Below are 21,435 nucleotides of genomic sequence, written 5' to 3'. Positions count from 1 at the left end.
GGGTCGCGATCAGTAAGAGATGAATTGGGAATGGTCGTTGGAACTAAAGAGAAAAGAAGTTTAAAGAGTCTAGGCCTGCTAATGGGCCGACCTTTGACCATAATTCAAAACCAAATTCAGTTTAATAAGCCCTGCCCTGTCCAAACTAAATCGGATGAGAAGAACAAGTCCAGGCCCGGACCAAACCATTGCCAAATTAATCAGCCCGGATCTTGTCCGTTTCTTTAAAGGTTTGTGCAAGAAAAAGATGAACTTGTATATATACTCAGAGGTTTTGCTCTACCAGTAACATGAAATTTATGCATTAAGTGTTGGATTTCGGGGTAACCAAAATCGGTTTAGGTTTAAGCTGCGGAAAGACCGTAAAACAAAAATTTTACTTCTAACTTAAGCTAAGGATTAAACGGGGTATGTCAGGAAACTTTCCAAGACGGTCCACCTTCAGTATTCCTTTGACATCAAAACCCAATTTAATCATTCTACTTCATGATTGATTTCTAAAATTTTAATCTACTTACCAATTAAATAGATTAATATAACATATTTATACCTTATCTCTAAATTCTAATTGGAATGCAGCCGACCGAGAAGAACGAATCTGGGAACTGCTTGCCTCGAAGTATCAGACGTTTGATACCTCTATCATTTATCCACCAAGACTAACTAGAAAGCAGTTTATTTCTTTTGTCAGAAATACCGTAAATCACGGGATTCTGCAAAACACTATTCACAAAAAAAGACAAAATAGTATTAGTCTCAAGCTGCTAGATGTCAAAGGTTATCACAAGCATGTGATTCTTAAACACGTGGGGTACCGAAAGAATACTATTCACCGATCTCGTGAACTCTAAACAACAACCGAAAATCGAGAGAGAAAATAGATTAACGAACTGATCAGACAAATTCGATAACACATGAATTAGTAAGTTTCTCTCTCACCCTCACCCCTCTATTTATAGGAAATTGTCATGGTCACAAATGACCATAATACCCCTATATGGCGGTTTTGGAGAGGATGAAGCAAAATTGGATTTTTGCATTTTGGCCCAAATTCAAATCTAATTGTTTTGGTCTTTAATCATTAATTAAGACTTTAATTACTAATGGATTTTCGGTCCATAATTTAAATCCATAATTAATATTTAAAATCCAAATCAAATATATATAGTTGTCATGTACAATTATATTTCTTTCAGTTGTTATTTCGGTAACTTTTATACAACATACCGAATACGTTTATAAATTAACTTTTTTTGTTTTTGCTTGTCATTTTTACATGACATTTATAATTTAATTATATCACGTATAATTAATTATAACCATCTTAATATTAATCATAATCAATTTATAATTAATCAATAAGATTCTCCGATTAGCTCCTATTCGGTATGACCCAATAGGATCTGTGTTATGTTGGTAAATAGAATTAAAAACCGTTTTAACTTCTATAATCATAGGAGGCACTTGGCAGAATGCACTATGACCATCCAATTACACTATATGATTATGTACTGTACAATATCACGATCCAGTAAACTATTTTACTCGTGTTAATTCTTTGTCTCATAGCTATCAGATCAGTTTCAAGGTAGGTGTGTGTCATCCTTGCAAACTTAATCTTTTGTTGATCTTGAGTAGATTATCAAATATAATTACTCTTGTAATCATACCGCATGCAGATAATCTTACTCTATCAAGGGGCCCAGTGATACTATAACTCATATTGAGATACGAGGGACAATAGTATTTTTGGTAAACCATTACTTCCTCAGCTAAGCTATGTATACCGAAGAGCTACTGTTATAGCTACTTTTTACAGATAGAGTTAGATAACAATCACACATACACATATCTTAGTAGAAACGATGAATATCTCATACTATAGAACTTTAACACTTAATGAAAACATTAATGACACGAACACAATTCCATTTAATGTTTCATTCGGGGTCTGTCAAATACCATGTTCCTGGAGCATGTATCTATGCGATTAAAATGACATATCTTGTCAAATGATTTGTAAAACTTAATCATCTTTTAATCCACATACTAACCTTGTAATGGTTAATTAGTGTTCCTGCTAATTATCTCGGTTAGAGACTTTTAAGAATATATATCATCTATATTATGAAGTTTCACAATTCCAGTCATTGACTCGAAATGATTCATAAATATAATAATACTTAAGGCAACAAAATGATAGTTTATTAATCATCCAATTCATGAACAAAACTTTATATGATAATTTATCGTATTATTAACTTCTATATTATTACAAACTAACATACTGTACTTGTACTGAAACCTGAAAGTCCTCTTTTAAGTTTTGTTAAGACTACTCCACTTATAGCCCAATTTTTTAAGTCATATTTAATTAATACTTCATTATCAAAAACACCATACACAAATGTTGAACAAGACAACAATCTATAACTTAATACTGACACAACTAATGTATCACTATCCATGTCTGGAAGGAAATTTCTTAATTAAACAAAGGTTTTCAATTCTAAAAAACATGGCTGTAAGCATATAAATTACAAAAGAGCCCTCAGATCTCATACCTTTATAAATATATATTGTCAGCTTCTTTGATCCAATTCAAGGGCCTTCTTTAGAGAAGATTTAAAAAAGATGTATAAGTTGCTGTCCTAATCCATAACAAGCCTAATCAAATAGGAGCTATTGGATGAAAATCAGACCGATAAATAAGAAATTGCATGAAGTCATTGGCATTTTAGCAATAACAAAATTTAAATTTTAGATAGGTACACATCAAACTTGAAACCATACAGGGACTTTATTCCTTTAGTTTTACAATGAAAGAACAACAGAGAGAAAGAAAGCAAATCTAGACAAAGCTTCACACTAGATGATCTAAGCAACATTTTTCTTTGAATGAATTAAACAAAAATTTAAAAAGATAAATTTATCAGACACCAAGCTAACTCTTATCTGTACTGTTCTAACCACCACCCTAACATTGAGTAATGGAAATTCTTAATTTGACCATTACCAGGCCACAGAAAAAAGAGAGATGAAAAGAGAAGAGAAGAGAACTAATTGAGGAAAATTGAGTGTAACCAACATTTTAGGAGAAACGGTCGAAGATAAAACCGAGGGAGGCTAAGTGAGTTTTGCTGGGAAACAACCAACTTGCAAGAAATCCTTCCTCAGCGACTCCAGTTCATTGGCCTAAAATTTCAATGGCAGTACTTACGAGAAAAGAGAGAGAAGAGAACAAATTGAGGGAAATTCAGTGTAACCAACCTCGTAGAAGAAGGGGCACGATGGAGAAGAGTGGCAGTGCGGTGGAGAAGAGAGGAGGCGCTGTGACTAGGTGTGGCAACGAACCGAACCGAACCGAACTTACCTTAGGTTTGAGTTTGGTTTGAATTAATTTCGAACTGAACCTGGTTTGATTTGTTTCGAACCGAACCCATTTTGAACTACACATTTTTCGAATCGAACCCGAATCGAATCACGAACTAAATTATTTTTTAGCAGTCCAAGTTATACCGGTAGTTTATACATTAATTTTTTCTCGCAGGACAATTCACATGGCTTCCTTTTACCGGTATGAACTATGAAATGAGTGTTTTTAAGTTGAAAAATTATTCATGAAAAAATACATCAGAGACGACTTTCCTCGTATGAACTATGAGAGACGACCGAAGAGAGAGGAGAGACAGTCATCTAGTCAGGAGAGAGGAGTGACAACCAGAGAGACAGCCAATCGCCGAGAGCGTCAGCTAGATTTTAGAGCTAGAGGAAGAGTGAGTTAGGGAGAGGTGGAGAGAGAACTAGGTTATTGAGATTTGAGAGCGAGGGAGTGTCGGTTAAGTTAAATTATGACTCTCTATCTTGAATTTTAATTTCATCAGGTAAATGGACGGCCGATATTATTATGAGATTCGAACCATAAAAATGATCGAACCCATTTCGATCGAACCAGGCTAGGTTTGGGTTTGGTTTGAATTAATTCCGAACGGAACCTGGTTTGGTTCGTTTCAATTCGAACCCATTTCGAATCGAATTAAACTCGAATCAAACCCGAATCGAATCACGAACCTCGAATTTTTTTGCCAACCCTAGCTGTGACAATTGAGGGAAATTGAGTTGGTGTTAGGATCGAACCATTTGATTGTTCGTGTTCGAACAGGAATCAATAGGTTTTGAGTTTGAACTGTTAAACGGGTTGTCCAAAGGCCCTTCAAGCTCGGCCCGGTTCAACTTATCCGAACTAATTGTCGGACCAGGCCTCAAAACTGTTCAAGTAACATATTGTTCAAATACTGTCCGATTAGTGTCCGGCCCGTTTGTCTATGAACAAATGTGTCCAATTAGCAGGCCTAGGTCACGGTCACGGTCACGGATATGAATGGAAGGGTGAAGTGTGGAAGTCAAAATTTGAAAAAAAGAAAAATACATGTAGAGCGTAGAGGGGCCGGGGGCGTGCGTGAAATTTGGTCTATCGGTTTAATGAATAAAACAGAGACATGTGATGTGAGTGAGAGCATGAAATTTTAAATGAAGGTGGCGCCTCCGCTTGGCAAGCGTGCCTTTCACGTTTCAATTCGAATTACCAAGCCCTTCACCTTTAGTTACTACTTACTACCATCTTTTATTAATTTAACAAACAAGCATTTGCCTATTGTTGTTGTTGTTACTTAATTTTAGAAAGGATAACGCTCTTACACTCAATGGAATCTCCTCTGCTGCTTTCTGAGTGCCGACTGCTGTGAACCGGTGTGACGAAAACCTAATTCTTCGTGATTATATGGCCCACAGCATCGATCCGGTTTATTTTTCTGGGCAACAGTACGTCTATCCGTTCCGTGCAATAAAACAAAACTTTTGGATTGCTAAATGCATCCTGCTTTATTTTCACGGGAACAAATTATAAGCTTTTTTAAGCCATCCATGTCCAACTTATTTGATTATCATGCCAGTATGTATAATTATCAAGTTGTTAGCCACATTGTTAAGTAGAAAATTTATATGTCTAAGTTTAAAAAGAGAGTTTCCAAATCATTAAATTTGTAGTATATTAATGTGGAACAGAGAGGTGTGATGTGTAATAATTAATTAAATAGAGAAAATCAAACAACAACTGATGTGGAATATTCTATTCCAAGTCATATCGAGTTAAGATTTAATTAAATGACTAGGTGTTAATTATCAACGTGTTGAACTTAAATGATTTGTCCGGTTTAATCTTCCATAATTAATTATAACGGTACTAATTAACACGAGGGACCCAAACGATAATTTATCACTTTAGGCCCCGGACCCCGGTAAGATGTGAAATCAAGTACAAAGAATATTCTCTCACCGGTACACGCTGGAAATTAAAAATGCTTAATTTTCTTAATATCCAGAAAATGAGTCGACAACATTCCCTGTTCTACGGAAATGCCTGGTGGCGTGGAGACAAGTCAAATGTATATATAGATGTAGATTTGTATAGCAATATTTGTTGCATGATATGACACGGCTACGAAATGCATGACGTACCGTTTTATCTTATTTAATGTAAAAATTAAAGTTGGAGGAAAGAGGCATGAAACTACTTGAAATTGATTGTGACATAATATAATATAATATAATTAATTAAATAATAACATAACATTACTTATTAATTATTATTTTATAAAATATAGATATTTTTATAATTAAATAAATTAAGAAAATAAGTACAAATAAAAAACAAATCATTAGCAAATAAACATAAAAAATATATAAATATTTAAACATCTATGCCACGTGACAGGATGGTTGAAATGTTGAATGAAATATTTAATTGATCTTTGATTGATTAATACGGAGATGAGTTTTGCGACCTCCAAATTATTTATTTCTTGTCCGGATCCGTCCGGATAGAATTAGTCCCACAATGAAAATTGTGTGTAAAGTAAAACTCTATATATAGAGAAATCAACTCCATTGAAATTTGAAATAGGAGAACAGTGGAGAAAGAGAGTGAAGACAATTAAAGTCTTTTAAAAGCTGTCAGTTGAGAGAGAGAGAGAATGGGAATAAATAAATAACAATTATATTACTCCCCCCACTCTATCTCTCTCCAAATTAGTTTTATTTCATTTCAATCTCGTTCATATTTTTCACGATTTATGAGAAATTTTGCGAATATAAAATCACGAACGTTTTCTACGTAATTTTCTCTTTCAAATGAGATCCATAGTGATATACTTTCGGACAAGTCGTTACAGAAGTATTTATCCCTCATCGTGCATGTATTTATACCTATACAGACATATGAAAGTATTACTATCAATTATTATAAGTATTTATACTGATGTATTGAAGTATTAATATCAAGTATTATAAGTATTTATACTGACATATGAAAGTATTAATCTCATGTATTATAAGTATTTATATTGACATATGAAAGTATTAATATCAAGTATTATAAGTATTATATGCAAAAAATACTTTCAAGTATAGATATAAATACTTGCACGATGAGAGATAAATACTTCTGTAACGACTTGTTCGAAAGTATGTCATGATGGATCTCATTTGAAAGAGAAAATTACGTAGAAAACGTTCGTGATTTTAGATTCACAAAATTTATCATAGATTGTGAGAAATGTGGACGAGAATGAAATGAGATAAAAAAAACCCACCTCTAAAAACGTGCATGGTCCCCCATGTGATTTGAGATTCCCCCCACCCTCCATGAAAAAAACTTGCAAGGTCCCCTAAATACTTTCGTGCTTAGAGATAAATACTTTCGTTCTTAGAGATAAATACTTCTGTACGTAAGTATTAATACCTTATGAAAAAAAAATGACAGCTGGAGTTTTTTGGCATTTTGTGCGGGGTTAATTGCGGGGTGGAAGGTGCGGGGTTAATTATCAGCTTCCATAAATAAATGAGGTCTGAGATGAATTTTTTGAACCCAAGATTTTGTACTGAAAAAGGAATGTTGGATATTTCCCACAGAGACATTTGGAAAAAAAAAAAAAATGAGCCTGCCAAACGGGTCTGCAGGATTTTAATTCCATTAAACTCAAACCCAATAAAATCTCAAGAAAAAACTAGCTGTCAAACAGAGCCTAAATTAACGAGCGAATTGATAATGAACAAGTTATTACTATTAGCTAGTGTGTCACGAATTCTGTTTTTTTTTTTGTTTCCTGAAATGAGGACCTTGGTGTTGATGCAAGTCCTTATTCTTCTACTTTATCAAAGTGAGAAAGATCTTTATTATTTATTGTTTAGTTTCTCTCCTCACTCGCTATCTAAAATAACATGATTAAATGAAACTTGTTTTTGATTTTTGTATCATAAGTTGATAACAATAACATATTGTTGTCCCAATTTCTATAGAGGCTCTTCGGCAGCACTCATACGGTACCAGATAGCAAAAGGCCGGTATTAATAAAAAAAAGATCAATTTAGGGCATTTATGATTCCAAAAAAGAAAAACAAAAACAAAAAAATATCTGATTTTTCAGATCTCACTAGTATACACGAAACAAAAAGGTTATGTAAACTGGTAAGTAAAATAGTAAAATATTTGTCAGTAAAAAAAATGATAACTCATGATGACATGACAATATGACATCAATGTGTTAGTTTTTAAAGACGTTTAGTATTGTGTAGAATTTTTTTTAATGTAATTAAAGTTAGTGAAAAGGAAGACATATTTTTGCAGCTTATAATCAATCATGTGCGTTATGATATGAAAATATGAATGAGATGGCTCGTGTCATGACACCTTGGTGATGACTTAATTAATAATGTAAACCAATTCCTATGGAGCATGGCTAGCTGGTGCACCTAGTGCACGCAATAATTTATCCTGGGAAAAGAGGTGTACCCTCGGCCTCCTGTGCTTTCCGTGCAAAACTGTCGCTTTCCCCTTCTACTTCTACTTGATCGTTTTCTTTTTTTTTATTTCGTCTCCGTTTATTTAAATTTTTTACGTTAATAAAATTTTCTCCTTATACCACCTTTTTTTTGTTTTTTTGTTTATTTGATTGGAAGCCCTTAGGCATAGGATAGCTGGATGGATAGGTAGGCCTTCCTTTTTAGACATCACTCTGACACTCCATAGTCCATACAAGTTCAATAAAAATAATTTATAAATTGTAAACCTCACAGGTGTCAGAGAAAAGAGAGAGAGAGAGAGAGAGAGAGTATCTTTACACGAGACGAGAGTACTCGTAGAGACAGAGAGACAACAAGAGAGAGAGAGAGAGAAAGAGAGAGAGAGAGAATTCAAAATTCATGGCCGTCTCTTGCATTCTACTGATTGATTTCGCTTGAACTTCCTTCCCCCTCAATCTTTTTGGTTCTCTCTCGGAACCAAATCAAATAGTAGTACTATGAACCAACCTCCATTGCGAATCTCTCCCATTTGGGTGCTTCCTGTTTTCGTATCTCTCTTTCTTCTAGTTTCTGTCTCAAATGGGAGAGATGTTCCCGCATTTGGCCCCACCACTGCCACAATTTCTCCATCTTCTCCACAAAATGAGCTTTTCGCGGTATCGCCAGCTTCTGGGGCTTCACCTCCTACAGGTACCAATTTTAAGATACTAAAAGTATCAAGCGACTTTTTTTTTTATTTGTTGTATTGTTCGTGTGTTGCTGGGTTCCTTTGTGGCTTTCAGTTTCTTTTCTTACTTGGTAGATCTTTGATTTGCGAGTGCGTTTCACCTTGCTGCCTTTGCTTTTTTTTTTCTTAAACTATACCTTGTTATTAGATTTTGTAATTTTTTTTTCCACACCAAAAATGCGAAGTTCAGTGAGGATTGAAAAAGAATCGAGCGAAGCTGTTACTAGGATCTCAATTTTCAAATCTCACACTTCATTTTGACTTTTTTCTTTTTTCTTTTTTTCACAGTGAAAGAAATTATAATAGAGAGGCGGCGTCATTTTCACAAAGAATTACTAATAGCTATTATATTAACCTCAATTGCCACTGTCATGATTCTCCTATCGACCGTTTGTGCATGGATCTTGTGGCGAAAATCTCACGAGAATTTCAATTTGAACGATAAACAAAGCTCAGGTACTTGTTTTTACTCTACATATTGGATCCATTCGAGTATTAATCTAATGCAACATTACCTAAATTAGTACTCAATTCTGATTTTATCAATCTCCTGTTTGTTAAATTTTGCTTGTTGGTCCTATAATTTTCAGAAATTACTTCTAAAGGGATAACACTGGTACCGATTCTAAGCAAGTTTAATTCGTTCAAGATGGCGAGAAAGGGATTGGTGGCAATGTTCGAATTTTCTTCTCTTGAATTAGCCACGAATAAATTTTGTGAGAGTAATTTATTGGGGGTTGGTGGATTCGGGTGCGTTTATAAGGCCAAATTCGAAGGTGGTTTACTTGGGGCAGTTAAAAGGTTGGAAGGAGGCAGTCCTGATTGTGAGAGAGAATTTGAGGTAAGTGGAAATGGAATTTTTCTTTTTGGAATAAGCAAACTAGCAAGTGAAATTTGAATTTTGATTGGAACACAAATGCGATCCTCGGAGTGATAAGGGAATGGTTTTGTAAATAAGGTTTTCATTTTCTGAAATTAGGATAAATTCAAAGTGATTCTAACGGTGGAGCCCTTATTTCCAAAATCTACATCTTATTAGGTGTCAGATGTAATTTAGACATTTCCTGTATTGTGTTATAATTGTGCAGCTATACTCAATTGCTTTTAAATGTGTCTGATTTCTTTTTAAATTTTAGAATGAGTTGGATTTGCTTGGGAGAATAAGGCATCCGAATATAATATCTCTTTTGGGGTATTGTTTGCATGAAGACATGCGCTTAATAGTTTACGAATTAATGGAAAAGGGGTCTCTTGATACCCAATTACATGGTAATTATTTTGCTTTTCTTTTATCCACATACTTTCCGTAGATGTTTTACTTTAGATTTGAATTTGTGAAATTATTCGATATGTAGGTCCATCTCATGGATCAGCTTTGACATGGCATATACGTATGAAAATCGCTTTAGATACTGCAAGGTGATTTATTTAGTTCTATCATTTGTACTTTAATGTGTTTTTCACTTGAATTGTTTTGTGAATTCATTTACACTTTTTTGCATGCTTCAAGAAAACAATTTTTTTTAACCCTTTAACCTTCAAAACAAGAAATAAGCATAAGTTTTTACTTGTACCCTTCTTTTGTTTGAATTTTCAATATTACAAAATGCACATACATCCCCTTGTTAATAAGAGAACAAAAAGGGATGGAAGGAGACTTTAGATAACTATGGAAAGGGATAATTTGTTGTTCTTTATTAGTATAAATGAGATCATGCCTTTTGAAGAATATTCAATTTTACTTCTTATTCGTTAGATAATATTTGTTGAGGTTCTAACAAATTAGATATGATATTTTCCCTTATTCTGAACTGTCATACTGAAATTTTAGTATTTGAAGCAGAGGATTGGAATATTTGCATGAGCATTGCAACCCCCCTATAATCCATAGAGATCTCAAATCATCAAATATACTTCTAGACTCTGATTATAATGCAAAGGTATTAAAATCACCATTATGCTCTTTTTAATTATGAATTTGAAATTCTAAAAATAGGAGGTGTTTGACTGATTTTAACTTCTTGCAATAGATTTCTGATTTCGGGCTTGCAGTTGTTGGTGGAAATCAGAACAAAGCACATGTAAAGCTTTCTGGCACACTTGGTTATGTAGCTCCTGAGTACTTACTAGATGGTAAACCCATGCCCCTTTTATACTTCTAAACCCTTATTATTCATAAAATTATGTCTAGTATTTGCTTCATTACCAGATATAGACATGCTAACATATACAAAGAAGTTAACATATTTTGTCATTCATTATTGCAAGGAATTTGATTGACAATGATTGATTTGAATTCTTTTTTGTTACTGTTAGGTAAATTAACTGAGAAAAGTGATGTCTATGCTTTTGGAGTGGTTCTTCTGGAGCTTCTAATGGGAAGAAAACCTGTTGAAAAAATGGCACCATCTCAGTGCCAATCGATTGTCACATGGGTACATTAATTTGTGTCCCTTTTGCATTGCAACTTTGTTTTTTTTATATACGAAAAGGGAAGCAAGTATTTTGCTTATATTTTAGGTGAATGTGATTTTCAGGCAATGCCTCAACTAACGGACCGATCGAAACTACCAACCATCATTGATCCTGTAATAAGGAATACAATGGACCCTAAACATCTTTACCAGGTAATCTCTTCTAACCTTATATAATGTTTTTAGTTTTCATTTTGGCGAGTCATGTAAATGTAATGAGCAGTAGAATAATAATTAATATTTCTCTAAGTAGACATGCTTTTATATAGGTGGCAGCTGTGGCTGTATTATGTGTACAACCGGAACCAAGTTACCGACCACTGATAACCGATGTATTACACTCTCTGGTCCCGCTTGTACCAATTGAGCTTGGTGGTACACTAAGACTCACTGATCAATCGCCACGAAATGTCCAAATGAACCCTACACACTAGTTAATTATTGACTTGGTGGTGCTTTATGACTTTGCATAAAGTAGTTAGACAACAGGTTGGTGTTTGTCAGAGGAAAAGGAAAACGTGCTTGGTGTAAAGAGGGCTTATTTAATATTTGAATATATTTTACATTAGTCTGAGGATTTCAATTGAAAATATTGAGGATTCATGGGCATACCGTATCTATTTACCAAGAACCGAGCGATTTGAGTTAATACCGGTGTGAGGTTTTGGCAGTGATATGGAATTCAGTTCAGTTGTATAGCTTGATTTGTTTGTTTTTCTTTGGATTATTTGATGGATATTGTTAAGTTATTAGTGGGAAGGAAGGAAACAAATGTACTCGGTACATTTGAAATGTAAATTTTTTTTAAGCTGCTTTGCCATTGTAATATATATTTTTGAGTATTTATATACTTCATCGTTTTTAGACTTGTCTTGTCAATTTTTCTAAGTTCAGAAAACGCAGTTGTGAGAAATTAACATGTAAATTTTATACCGTTCATCAGGTAATTCTAATATTAAAACATTGTACTGAGTTTTTGCTAATAGAGGAAGAACCGAAACATATAATTCTTGAAACTAATTTAAACTGGACATTCTTATATATGTAGAAATTGATTTTGTATAGAATCAATTTTTAGTCTGGTAATTAAAAGTCTCAAGTTCTACATGCCTTTCATTCTAAATTTTTAATAATAAAAGTCTCAGTAATAGTCATTAAATGTTAGCTAGGTATAACATGCCTTTCATTCTAGAATAATGTGATTAAGTAATAGTCTCGATTCTATACAAAATCACATTATCCTCTACATGCCTTTCATTCTAAATTTCTACATATATAAGAATGTCCAGTTTACATCTCTTTTATTATGTAATTAAATGTTAGCTAGGTATAACATGCTTCTAATTCTATGTTGGTAAATGCTATATATGTAAGGTCTATAAACGCTAATTCTATGTTGGTAAACCCTCTTGTTAGTTCGTTAATTAATTAATAATTATTGACTGGTTATGGTTGTAGAGTACAATAACATAATGATTGTAGTAAAGTTGTAATTCAAGAAGGCGAACCAACCAACATCCACAGATACTGTGTAATTAGTCATAATTAAGCAATGATTACCAACTTTTTTTATGTTGAAATCAAGGTCACTTAGTATATGATTGCTCATGCTTTATCCATACAATCCATGCCATGCCATAGTAATATCAAATTATTATTACTCGTGAAGTAAATCGGTTTCAACGGTTTGAATTTATCATTTGAAGTCATGTCGATATAATTTGAAATTAAGCTTAACAATTATTTGGTTCATAGCAACGGCCGTAATATGCGTATCAACGTAATCTCACTCAAAAAATATTTATTATACAGAGGATACGAAAATGAAATGGGCAAAAGGGAGGAAAGAAAGGTCTTGCAAGTACACACACGCACATATATATAAATAAATATAATTAATTGCTACGCCAGAGTACCAGACAAGCCATGTGTTACTTGAACTGTGCACGACCTTATTTAAAGAGCCCACTGCCACTCGTACTTGCAGTTGCAATTCAGTATTTCTTTCAAAATTAAAAAAATCTTTTAAGTAATCGTAATGTATTTATTTTTATTATTTTGTTACTGTTTGATTTGATACTAAATAAATTTAAAAATATATAATTTTACATGTAAATATATAACTTGTAAAGTAAATCTTCTTAAATAATTTGAAAGAAAAGGGTATTATTTTATAAAATATTTAATTATTTATAATTTCTTCCGGTGAACATTATTTGTGCTAAAGTGGTTTCGTGTCTTTTCTAAAGGAATTAGTAGCTTTATTGTTTGTACTATGATTTTGTGAGCCTTGTTTCTTTCAGTCCAAATCTTTTGTGACATTTGTCACTGACCTATCATAGAATAGTAGACACCTATATACTTGTATGATGTCTTTTTCGATTATTTTATCAATTTGTTTCCATCTGGTTGTAAATAAAATTAAAGATCACACGCTTTGTATACATTGTTGCAAATCGACCAATAGCCGCTCGAGTTTTTTAAAACTGCGGTTTTCAAACCAGCTTAATAAATAGTAAAAAAATTTCAAAAAATATAAATTTTGGTCTCCAAGTAGATTATAATATAAATTAACATTTTTTTACTATTTTTTTAGATTTATTGAAAATCACTGTTTTTGTTATGGTCCAGATTTGCTGAAAACAGCGATTTTCAATAAATCTAAAAAAATAGTAAAAAAATTTCAAAAAATATAAAATTTGGTCTCCAAACACATATTAATATGGAGAACAAGATGAACGGTTCGGATCGACCGTTAGGATTTTGAAAAATCAAATATTGAACCGTTGCATGGAAGCCCTCTATGCTATGCATAGCATGCTAGCACATTCCTATATATATATATATGAGGGTTCAAATGCCTCCATTTTTTGTGCCTCCACCATGCCTCTATTTTTTTAAACTTTAATAACTCAAAATTTAAAACTTAAAAGTAAAAAATAAAACTGTTGGATATAATCTACATCATTTTATTTATGCAAGTGTAAAAAATTATGACATTTCAATTTTATTTTGATTGTCATCAAGAGCTTGTAAAAAACATACTAATGTGGATGATTTTTAGACTTTTAGACGTTGATTTTTGAACTTATTGATTCACATAAAAGCAAAATTGAAATGTGATAATTTTTTATGAGTACATAGAGAAAATAACATAGATTATATGCAACGGTTTTATTTTGACATTTAAGTTTTAAATTTTAAGTTATTAAAGTTTTAAAAAATGAAGGCATGGTGGAGGCACAAAAAATGGAGGCATTTGAACCCTCCTCTCTCTCTCTCTCTCTCTATATATATATATATATATATTTCATTTGTCACTAAAAATTATTATTAAAGTCTACACCACCAATTACAATTATTATACAACAATTAATAATTTGAATATAATTTAGTAGAGGAAGCAAACATATGGTCTAGCACCGTGACTTTGGTGCAAGGGAAGATGAAATGCAAGTTTGGTGAGGTGTCTTATTATGTGAACAATTAATGTCGGTTGAAAATTCAAAATAAATTAGGAAAAGAGAAAGAGAGAAAAAAAAGTATAGAAGATTTAATAGACAAGCTAACAACAGCTGCATGACCTCAATAAATACACACCTACTAATTGATTATGGCGGTCTAGTACAAGTATCATTGTAACTGTTTAGATATAATGCAAGCTACCATATCTTATTTTTAGTCCCTTTTTATTTATTATATCTTTTATTAGATGAATGTTGTTGAAAAAGACAACTCCTATCCTGTTGTATATGAATTGCATTAAAATTATCATTTTTTTATAATTAAATTGTTTCAATTAAAATTATTACTTATCAGAAGCTTAATTTAATTTGACCCCAGGAAAAAATATCAATGAAAACACACGTTCAACTAATCCTCAACAGCTAATTACCATTCAATTTAGTCTCTAGTACGTATAGTAGTGCACTTGAAATGAAAGATGCCCAAAATGAAATTTTCTTGTTTAAAAAAGGAGCACGCCATTCCTCGTTATCGGAAGCATACTGGTGCAGCATTAGATCAAGTCAATATATATATATACTATACTAGTAATATATAATAATATAACCCTTGTATAGAGATCATTTTGTGTAGATGCACAACTAACATGCATTAACAGCCTTTGAATGTACATAAATAGTACATATAAACAAAGATTTTTTTTGAAGTAAATTAATTAATTTAAATAAAATGTCAGAATGGAAATTAAGGAGTGGACTTGCACTGGTGTGTATACTCTCTATATATATAGAGAGAGAGGGGGGTTGGCTAAGTTCAAAATATTTTTTCCTATCCCTAGAAACAAACGACTCGGTTTTCTGACTTTCAAAGTCCAAACAGTCAATCCAAACCGTTAGATGTTCAATCTATATTAAAATGTGCTTGGAGGCCAAATTTTACATTTTTTGGATTTTTTTTTTTTTTACTATTTATTAAGATGGTTTGAAAGTCGTTGTTTTTCAATGGTGCAGAAAATAGTAAAAAAAAATCCAAAAAATGTAAAATTTGGTCTCCAAGCACATTTTAATATAGATTGAACATCTAACGGTTTGAATCGACTGTTTGGACTTTGAAAACTGAAAAATCGAGTTGTTTGTTCCTGAGGCTAGAGAAAAAACGTTTTGAGCTTATTAGCCAACTCCTCTCTCTCTCTATATCTCTGAATGCATTTGCTAATATATATATTAAGCATTCATAAACTGTGTATTATAAAACTATTGAAGCTTGACTTGTTACCATATACAAGTAAAAATAAAATAAATGATCCATTAATCAAGGTAATTAATAAGGCCATCTGGTTATAAATCAAGGATTGACTAGCCACAAAGTCAATATAGTGAATGTCTCAAACGAAGTGTAAGCTGTTACATAGGTTGAAATTATTGGCACCGGGATAATTAAATTAATAGCCTCACGTATACCTTCCATCGTTATGCGTAAATTCCGTTTATTCTATAATTTTTACTGGTTTCAAAGTGCTCATACTATTTTATAGTCACATTTTGGTCCCGCAATTTTCCATATCTCACAGTCTCACACGTATAGACAATGCAAAGAGATGTTAATTATATGCGTCTCTGATTAAATATATACGGTCTTATGAACAAGTCACATGTTTACTAGACAATAATTCACCAAACAAGTTTGGTTATCTATGGTTAAATATATACTAATATATATCCATGTTCAACAACGGATCGGAGCTATTACGTACACATGCATGCGCTTACAAGAGAACCATCAAAAAGATAAATTAAAAAAAATAAAGAAATGGCACAATATATAGAAAGATAAACCTGGAACTTGAAATATATACACCTCGAAACTGAAGCAATTGATTATATATTCAGAAAATCAAACATAATGCAAATAGATCGAGTTGCATCTAAGCTCAATCAATGTATATTTCTCACCGCTTGATATGGAGGATAAGAATTATATATATGCAGAATTAACGTCCATGTCATAACTTCATGAGAACTTTTTTTTTTTGTTTCTTTAGTATATTTTGATCGTCAACCATTATTTGGATTTGTTATTTCCTTTTTCTTCTCTTAATTAGCTGTTTGATCAAATTACGACAAAACTGAAATGTATGACCTTCATGTAGATAGAACATTAGTACTTGATCAAATTTTTAGATGCTCATGAGGAGAATTTCCTATTAAATACTTAGGATTACCTTTACACTATAAAAAGCTCCAGGTGGTTGATTGAGTTTTCTTAGTTGACAAAATAGAAAGTAAATTACAACTTTGGAAAAGTAACTTGCTATCCATAGGTGGTAGATTAACTCTAGTTAACTCAGTCATCTCTACCATACCATTATATGCCTTGTCTGTCTATAAACTACCCTTAACAGTCATCAAGTTAATTGATAAAGTTCGAAGGAGATTCCTCTGGCAAGAGAATTCAAAGAAGAAAAAATACATCTTAATTGACTGGTATACTTCTAGATTAGCAAAATCCTTTGGAAGTTTTGGAATTCTAGACCTTAGACAAATGAACATCTTTCTCTTACTCAAATGGTGGCGAAAACTTAAAAACAATGAATATATTAGCCCTTGAAAAACTCTTCTCATACATAAGTACAAATTGAATCATTTCCCTTTCATATCTCCCTTCTGGTCTACCTTACTCAAACTTAGTCATATTGGAGACTTTAGTACTACTTATACTCCAGGGGTGCATACACAGATTAGATTTTGGTTAGACCAATGGTTCCAGAATTGCACTCTAACTGTTAAATACTACTCTTTTTTTCTAAATATATAAATAAGGATATTCTCTTAGCTGATGTCATACAATCTCAAGGCCAATTGGTTAAATTTAGAATAGCTTTAGTAGGAGTAGATTTTCAAGAATGGATGGATATTTTGTTCCTCATCAGCTCAACCTCTTTTACTCTAGAATGGGATAAGATAGAATGGAAGTGGGAGAGCTCAAGAAAGTTTTCAACTCGTTCTTTGTATCATATTCTAAACTTTGGAGGGATTCAACCTACACAAGCTATGCTTTGGTGGAAGTTACCAATTCCTCCCAAAATTAGGGTTTTTATGTGGCTAGTTTCTCATAATACCATCTTAACTAAAGACAACCTAATTAAGAAAGGATGGAATGGTAATACTCAATGCCATAATTGTTGTCAACAAGAATCTATAGACCATTTATTTTTACTTTGTCCTTTAGCATAGCAAGTATGGTTCTGATTAGGTAAAAACCAATTTGTAATGCCACAATGGCAGCTTTGGATGATTTTCTAGGTTATGCACAATCCCTTGAACACACTGATAGGGTTGGGTTCCTCATAGTGCTTAGTGCAGTCAGCTGGTCCTTGTGGAAATATAGAAGTGACCTTTGTTTTAATAATGCTCAAACCAAAACTGCTAGAACTATTATACTAACGGTTAAATCTTTGTGTCTCTATTGGACAAGTAATATGAAATATGCCATTGCATGCATAGTTTTGTCTACAAATTGTCCATTGTCCTCCACATACCAATAGGTGTTAAGTCATTGTACCTCGATGTGAGAGGGGATATAAGTAAGTACTATAAACACTTCATCTAACGAGGCTTGACAACGGTTCAAAGGCTAGGGTTCGAACTGAGTGTGCTCCCTTGGCAGGACATAGATTAGATAGCAACTCGAAGGAATTTATTTATTATTTGTAATCCACATGCCATAAGGTTGCATAGTCGTTGCGTCCTTGTGTGACAAACATGTAAGTACTAGCACCTAAGTTAACATGGCTTTGGGTCATTACTTGTAATAAATGGGGTTTAGGGTTATTACTTAGCGAGTAATATGGGAATATAATTGATTAGATTAGTATGAGTAGTTTAATTATATTATATTATGTGATAATCTGAATTGTCCTCACAAGCCGACCTTAGAGTCGGGAGAACCTTGTTGGTCCCAAAGGCACCTAAAAGGGGGGGGGGGGTGAATATGTCTTTTTAATCGAAGTTATAAAGTTCTAGTGTGTTGTATAGTTATACTTGGCGAAAACTCGAATTACTTGAATCTAAACTAAAATATAAAATAAATAAAGTAAATAGTAGAGTTTAGAGACACTTGACATGAGAGTTATTTATGGAGTTCGGCACTAACGCCTATGTCTCTGGGGCCCGCAACCTTCGAGATGGCGCGCCTTTCTTTACCCAATAAGAAAGAAATACAAGGTGGAACCAGTGAGCCCTTACAAACTTATGGGAAGTCACACAGCCCGAACAAGGAGCACTAAAGGCTCAGGGTAGTCAATCTAATTCGCGAGGACTCAAGGATTGATGGGTGAGCACTACAGCTCAAGATAACAAGGTGTTTGTAGTAAATAAAGATCTCTCACAAATCACTCGGATTATTGAAGTTGATTGAGTATGGTGGAGGAGATCTTCGGTTGTTGAATGAGTATTGAAGTTTAAGGTCTAGAAACCATGGTGGCTCTCTTGTGAATAAAGGAGATGAAGTTTGACGGCTGGAGAACGCCTTAGAAACCTAGCTTTGGCTTATATATAAAGGGAGAGAAGCAAATCTAGGTTTATTCTTGTTTTCATATCTGACGTCTGTCTTCCAAGGCTTATACCAATCTATCCATTCATATTACATAGAAGTTGTAGATCTCGATCTCCTGAGAATTTCAAGTTTTAATTCACTCAAATCGAAGTTCATATGACAAAATGGTGGCCAAAATACGAAAGGTGCGTAGGCTGATAGAATTCTAGCATTGCAACGGTCCGGGTAGAGTTATAACAGTTCGTCTCTGGAAGTCTCTGTCTCATCTTGTGGCTGGAGCCACTTAACATTGATTTAATGCGGTACGGTTGGTATTTATTCCGTTATAACTGTCCCTGGATTGTTATAACGATCAACAGCTGTTCTGGTTAGACAAACTGCATTTTTATACTGGTTTCACCTTTTCAGAGTACTTGGAAGATATGTTCTCAGGTTGATTTAAATTGAGATGATGGTCCTTCAATCTTCCTTGATGTGCTAAAAATAACCTTAGAGCTATCATTATGCGAATGCAAAGTACACTCTGCTTCTTTCAATTGCTTGAAAATAAGTGTATAAAGAACATCTTTTGCAAACGACAAGCTCGTAATTTTATATTGAAATTCTATTAAAGGCCTTTTTGGTTCTGACTGAACATTCTTTTACTTGTTTATGTTTATGCTTCTATCTAGACCATAATCCCCTTTGTTAGTTTTGCTATAATGTCCAATTTGTCAAGATCAAGATGCGAAGAGCATGATAGAATTTCTTAACTTTGTACTGTCTACATGTGATATGGTATATGACGCTCAACCTAACTTCTATAAACTTGCTTCGAACACTTTTAATGATCATGGAGAAATTTATATATGATGATCAAGATCTGGAAAATTTTAATTGTTTGAGAAAGAAAAGTAGAATTATGGAAGGAGAACAATTGCCTTACCAGCAAATACAGGGGACAAAACTATAATGCCATGTCAGAGAGGCACTATCTTTAGTTTTTCATTTAGTTTTATGTTTGGATGTGTTTTCTTAAGAAGTAGTTTATATCTGTTTTAGGCACTTAATTTGAATAGTGTTTAGTATTTTCATGATTATTTATTAGATAGTATGAATACTTTACATCCTATGCATGTATATTCTTGTTTATAAATATATATATGAATGCTTGAACACTTGCAAAACTGATGCAATGTGAAATAATTATGCTAGGAAGAATTGATTTCTTACGTAGCAACATTTCTTTGCATAAGTGTCAATACTTGGAGATGGAAGAATAAAAAATTAAAGTCAAATATTGTTTCATTACAATGTATATTTTCGCGCACAAGTATGAATACTAAGTGTTTTAGATATCAATAATCTAGATAAAGTATGTATGAAAAGAATAATAACATAAACAAGTAGATATTAATACTTCATGTCTTAACTACTAATAAAACATACGCATCACAGTAACACCAAAATTTGACCAAATAGATATGAATACTTCTTGTCTTAAAAATTGGCAAAACATATGTATCATAATAACAACAAAATTTAACGAAGTAGATATAAATACTACCTGTCTTAACTATTGTTACTTACCGTTTTATATATTAATAGTTTAAATATTGTCAATTTTAAAAATTCATACTGGAGTGGTTAGATATAAAAACTTCATATGATAGATATCACGCATAAGTATTAATACTAAGCTTTTTAGATATTAATAATTCAAATAAAGTATGTAAGAAAAATAACATAAACAAGTATAAGCCACATGAAGTAGATATGAATACTTCTTGTCTTAACTATTGTTACTTACCGTTTCATATATTAATAGTTTGAATATTTTCAATTTAAAAATTCATACTTCAGTAATTAGATATGAATACTTCATATGATACAGATCAAGTATAAGTATGAATACTAAGTATTATAGATATCAATAATTTAGTTAAAGTATGGATAAAAAAATAACATAAAAATTCATACTTTAATGTGTAAGTATGAATACTTGATATTTAAAAAATGAACGTTTACAACAACTACAACGCTGACACTTGAGATGGTCATTACGCATCCGCTTGGCCTTGGTTTTTTGAATGTGGTCCCTATCATGGTCGATTTCAAGTGACGTTTGCAGCACTCCCAAGTCAGTAGTGGGCCCCCATGTAGTTAATGCCAAAGACACGTCTTTGTGTTTATCATAAATACTTTATAACATAAATATTCATATTTTACTGAGTAAGTATGAATACTCAGAATTTTAGAGAAGAATACTTGACATATTAGAGATGAATACTTGACAATGTATTAATACTTTCACACCGAGGTATGAATACTTGAAAGACGATAAACCCAAAAGTACATCATCATGGATCTCATTTG

At 32.7% G+C, this 21,435-nt stretch overlaps 1 protein-coding gene across 2 annotated transcripts; it reads left to right on the top strand.

Moving 5' to 3' along the window:
- The first annotated feature begins 8,154 nt into the window (after nt 1-8,154).
- LOC144558052 (putative receptor-like protein kinase At1g80640) lies at nt 8,155-11,922 on the top strand. 2 transcript variants are annotated; one of them, XR_013512837.1, is made up of 10 exons: nt 8,155-8,550; nt 8,876-9,043; nt 9,178-9,428; nt 9,724-9,856; nt 9,943-10,006; nt 10,431-10,527; nt 10,618-10,720; nt 10,904-11,022; nt 11,108-11,214; nt 11,331-11,922. XR_013512837.1 is itself a non-coding variant. In XM_078306758.1 (10 exons), the coding sequence occupies exons 1-10, from the start codon at nt 8,358-8,360 to the stop codon at nt 11,493-11,495; spliced, it is 1,383 nt and encodes a 460-aa protein (XP_078162884.1). In that variant the 5' UTR covers nt 8,155-8,357; the 3' UTR covers nt 11,496-11,922. The 2 variants fall into 2 exon arrangements, 1 of the variants encoding a protein (XP_078162884.1); XM_078306758.1 differs by having other exon boundaries at nt 11,125-11,214.
- Nucleotides 11,923-21,435: the final 9,513 nt, after the last annotated feature.

The sequence above is a fragment of the Carex rostrata genome, chromosome 8, assembly GCF_964058835.1.
Source record: "Carex rostrata chromosome 8, lpCarRost1.2, whole genome shotgun sequence".
NCBI classification, from domain to species: domain Eukaryota; kingdom Viridiplantae; phylum Streptophyta; class Magnoliopsida; order Poales; family Cyperaceae; genus Carex; species Carex rostrata.
The sequence above is the reverse complement of the archived record's forward strand: the minus strand, read 5'-3'. Positions and strand labels throughout refer to the sequence as shown.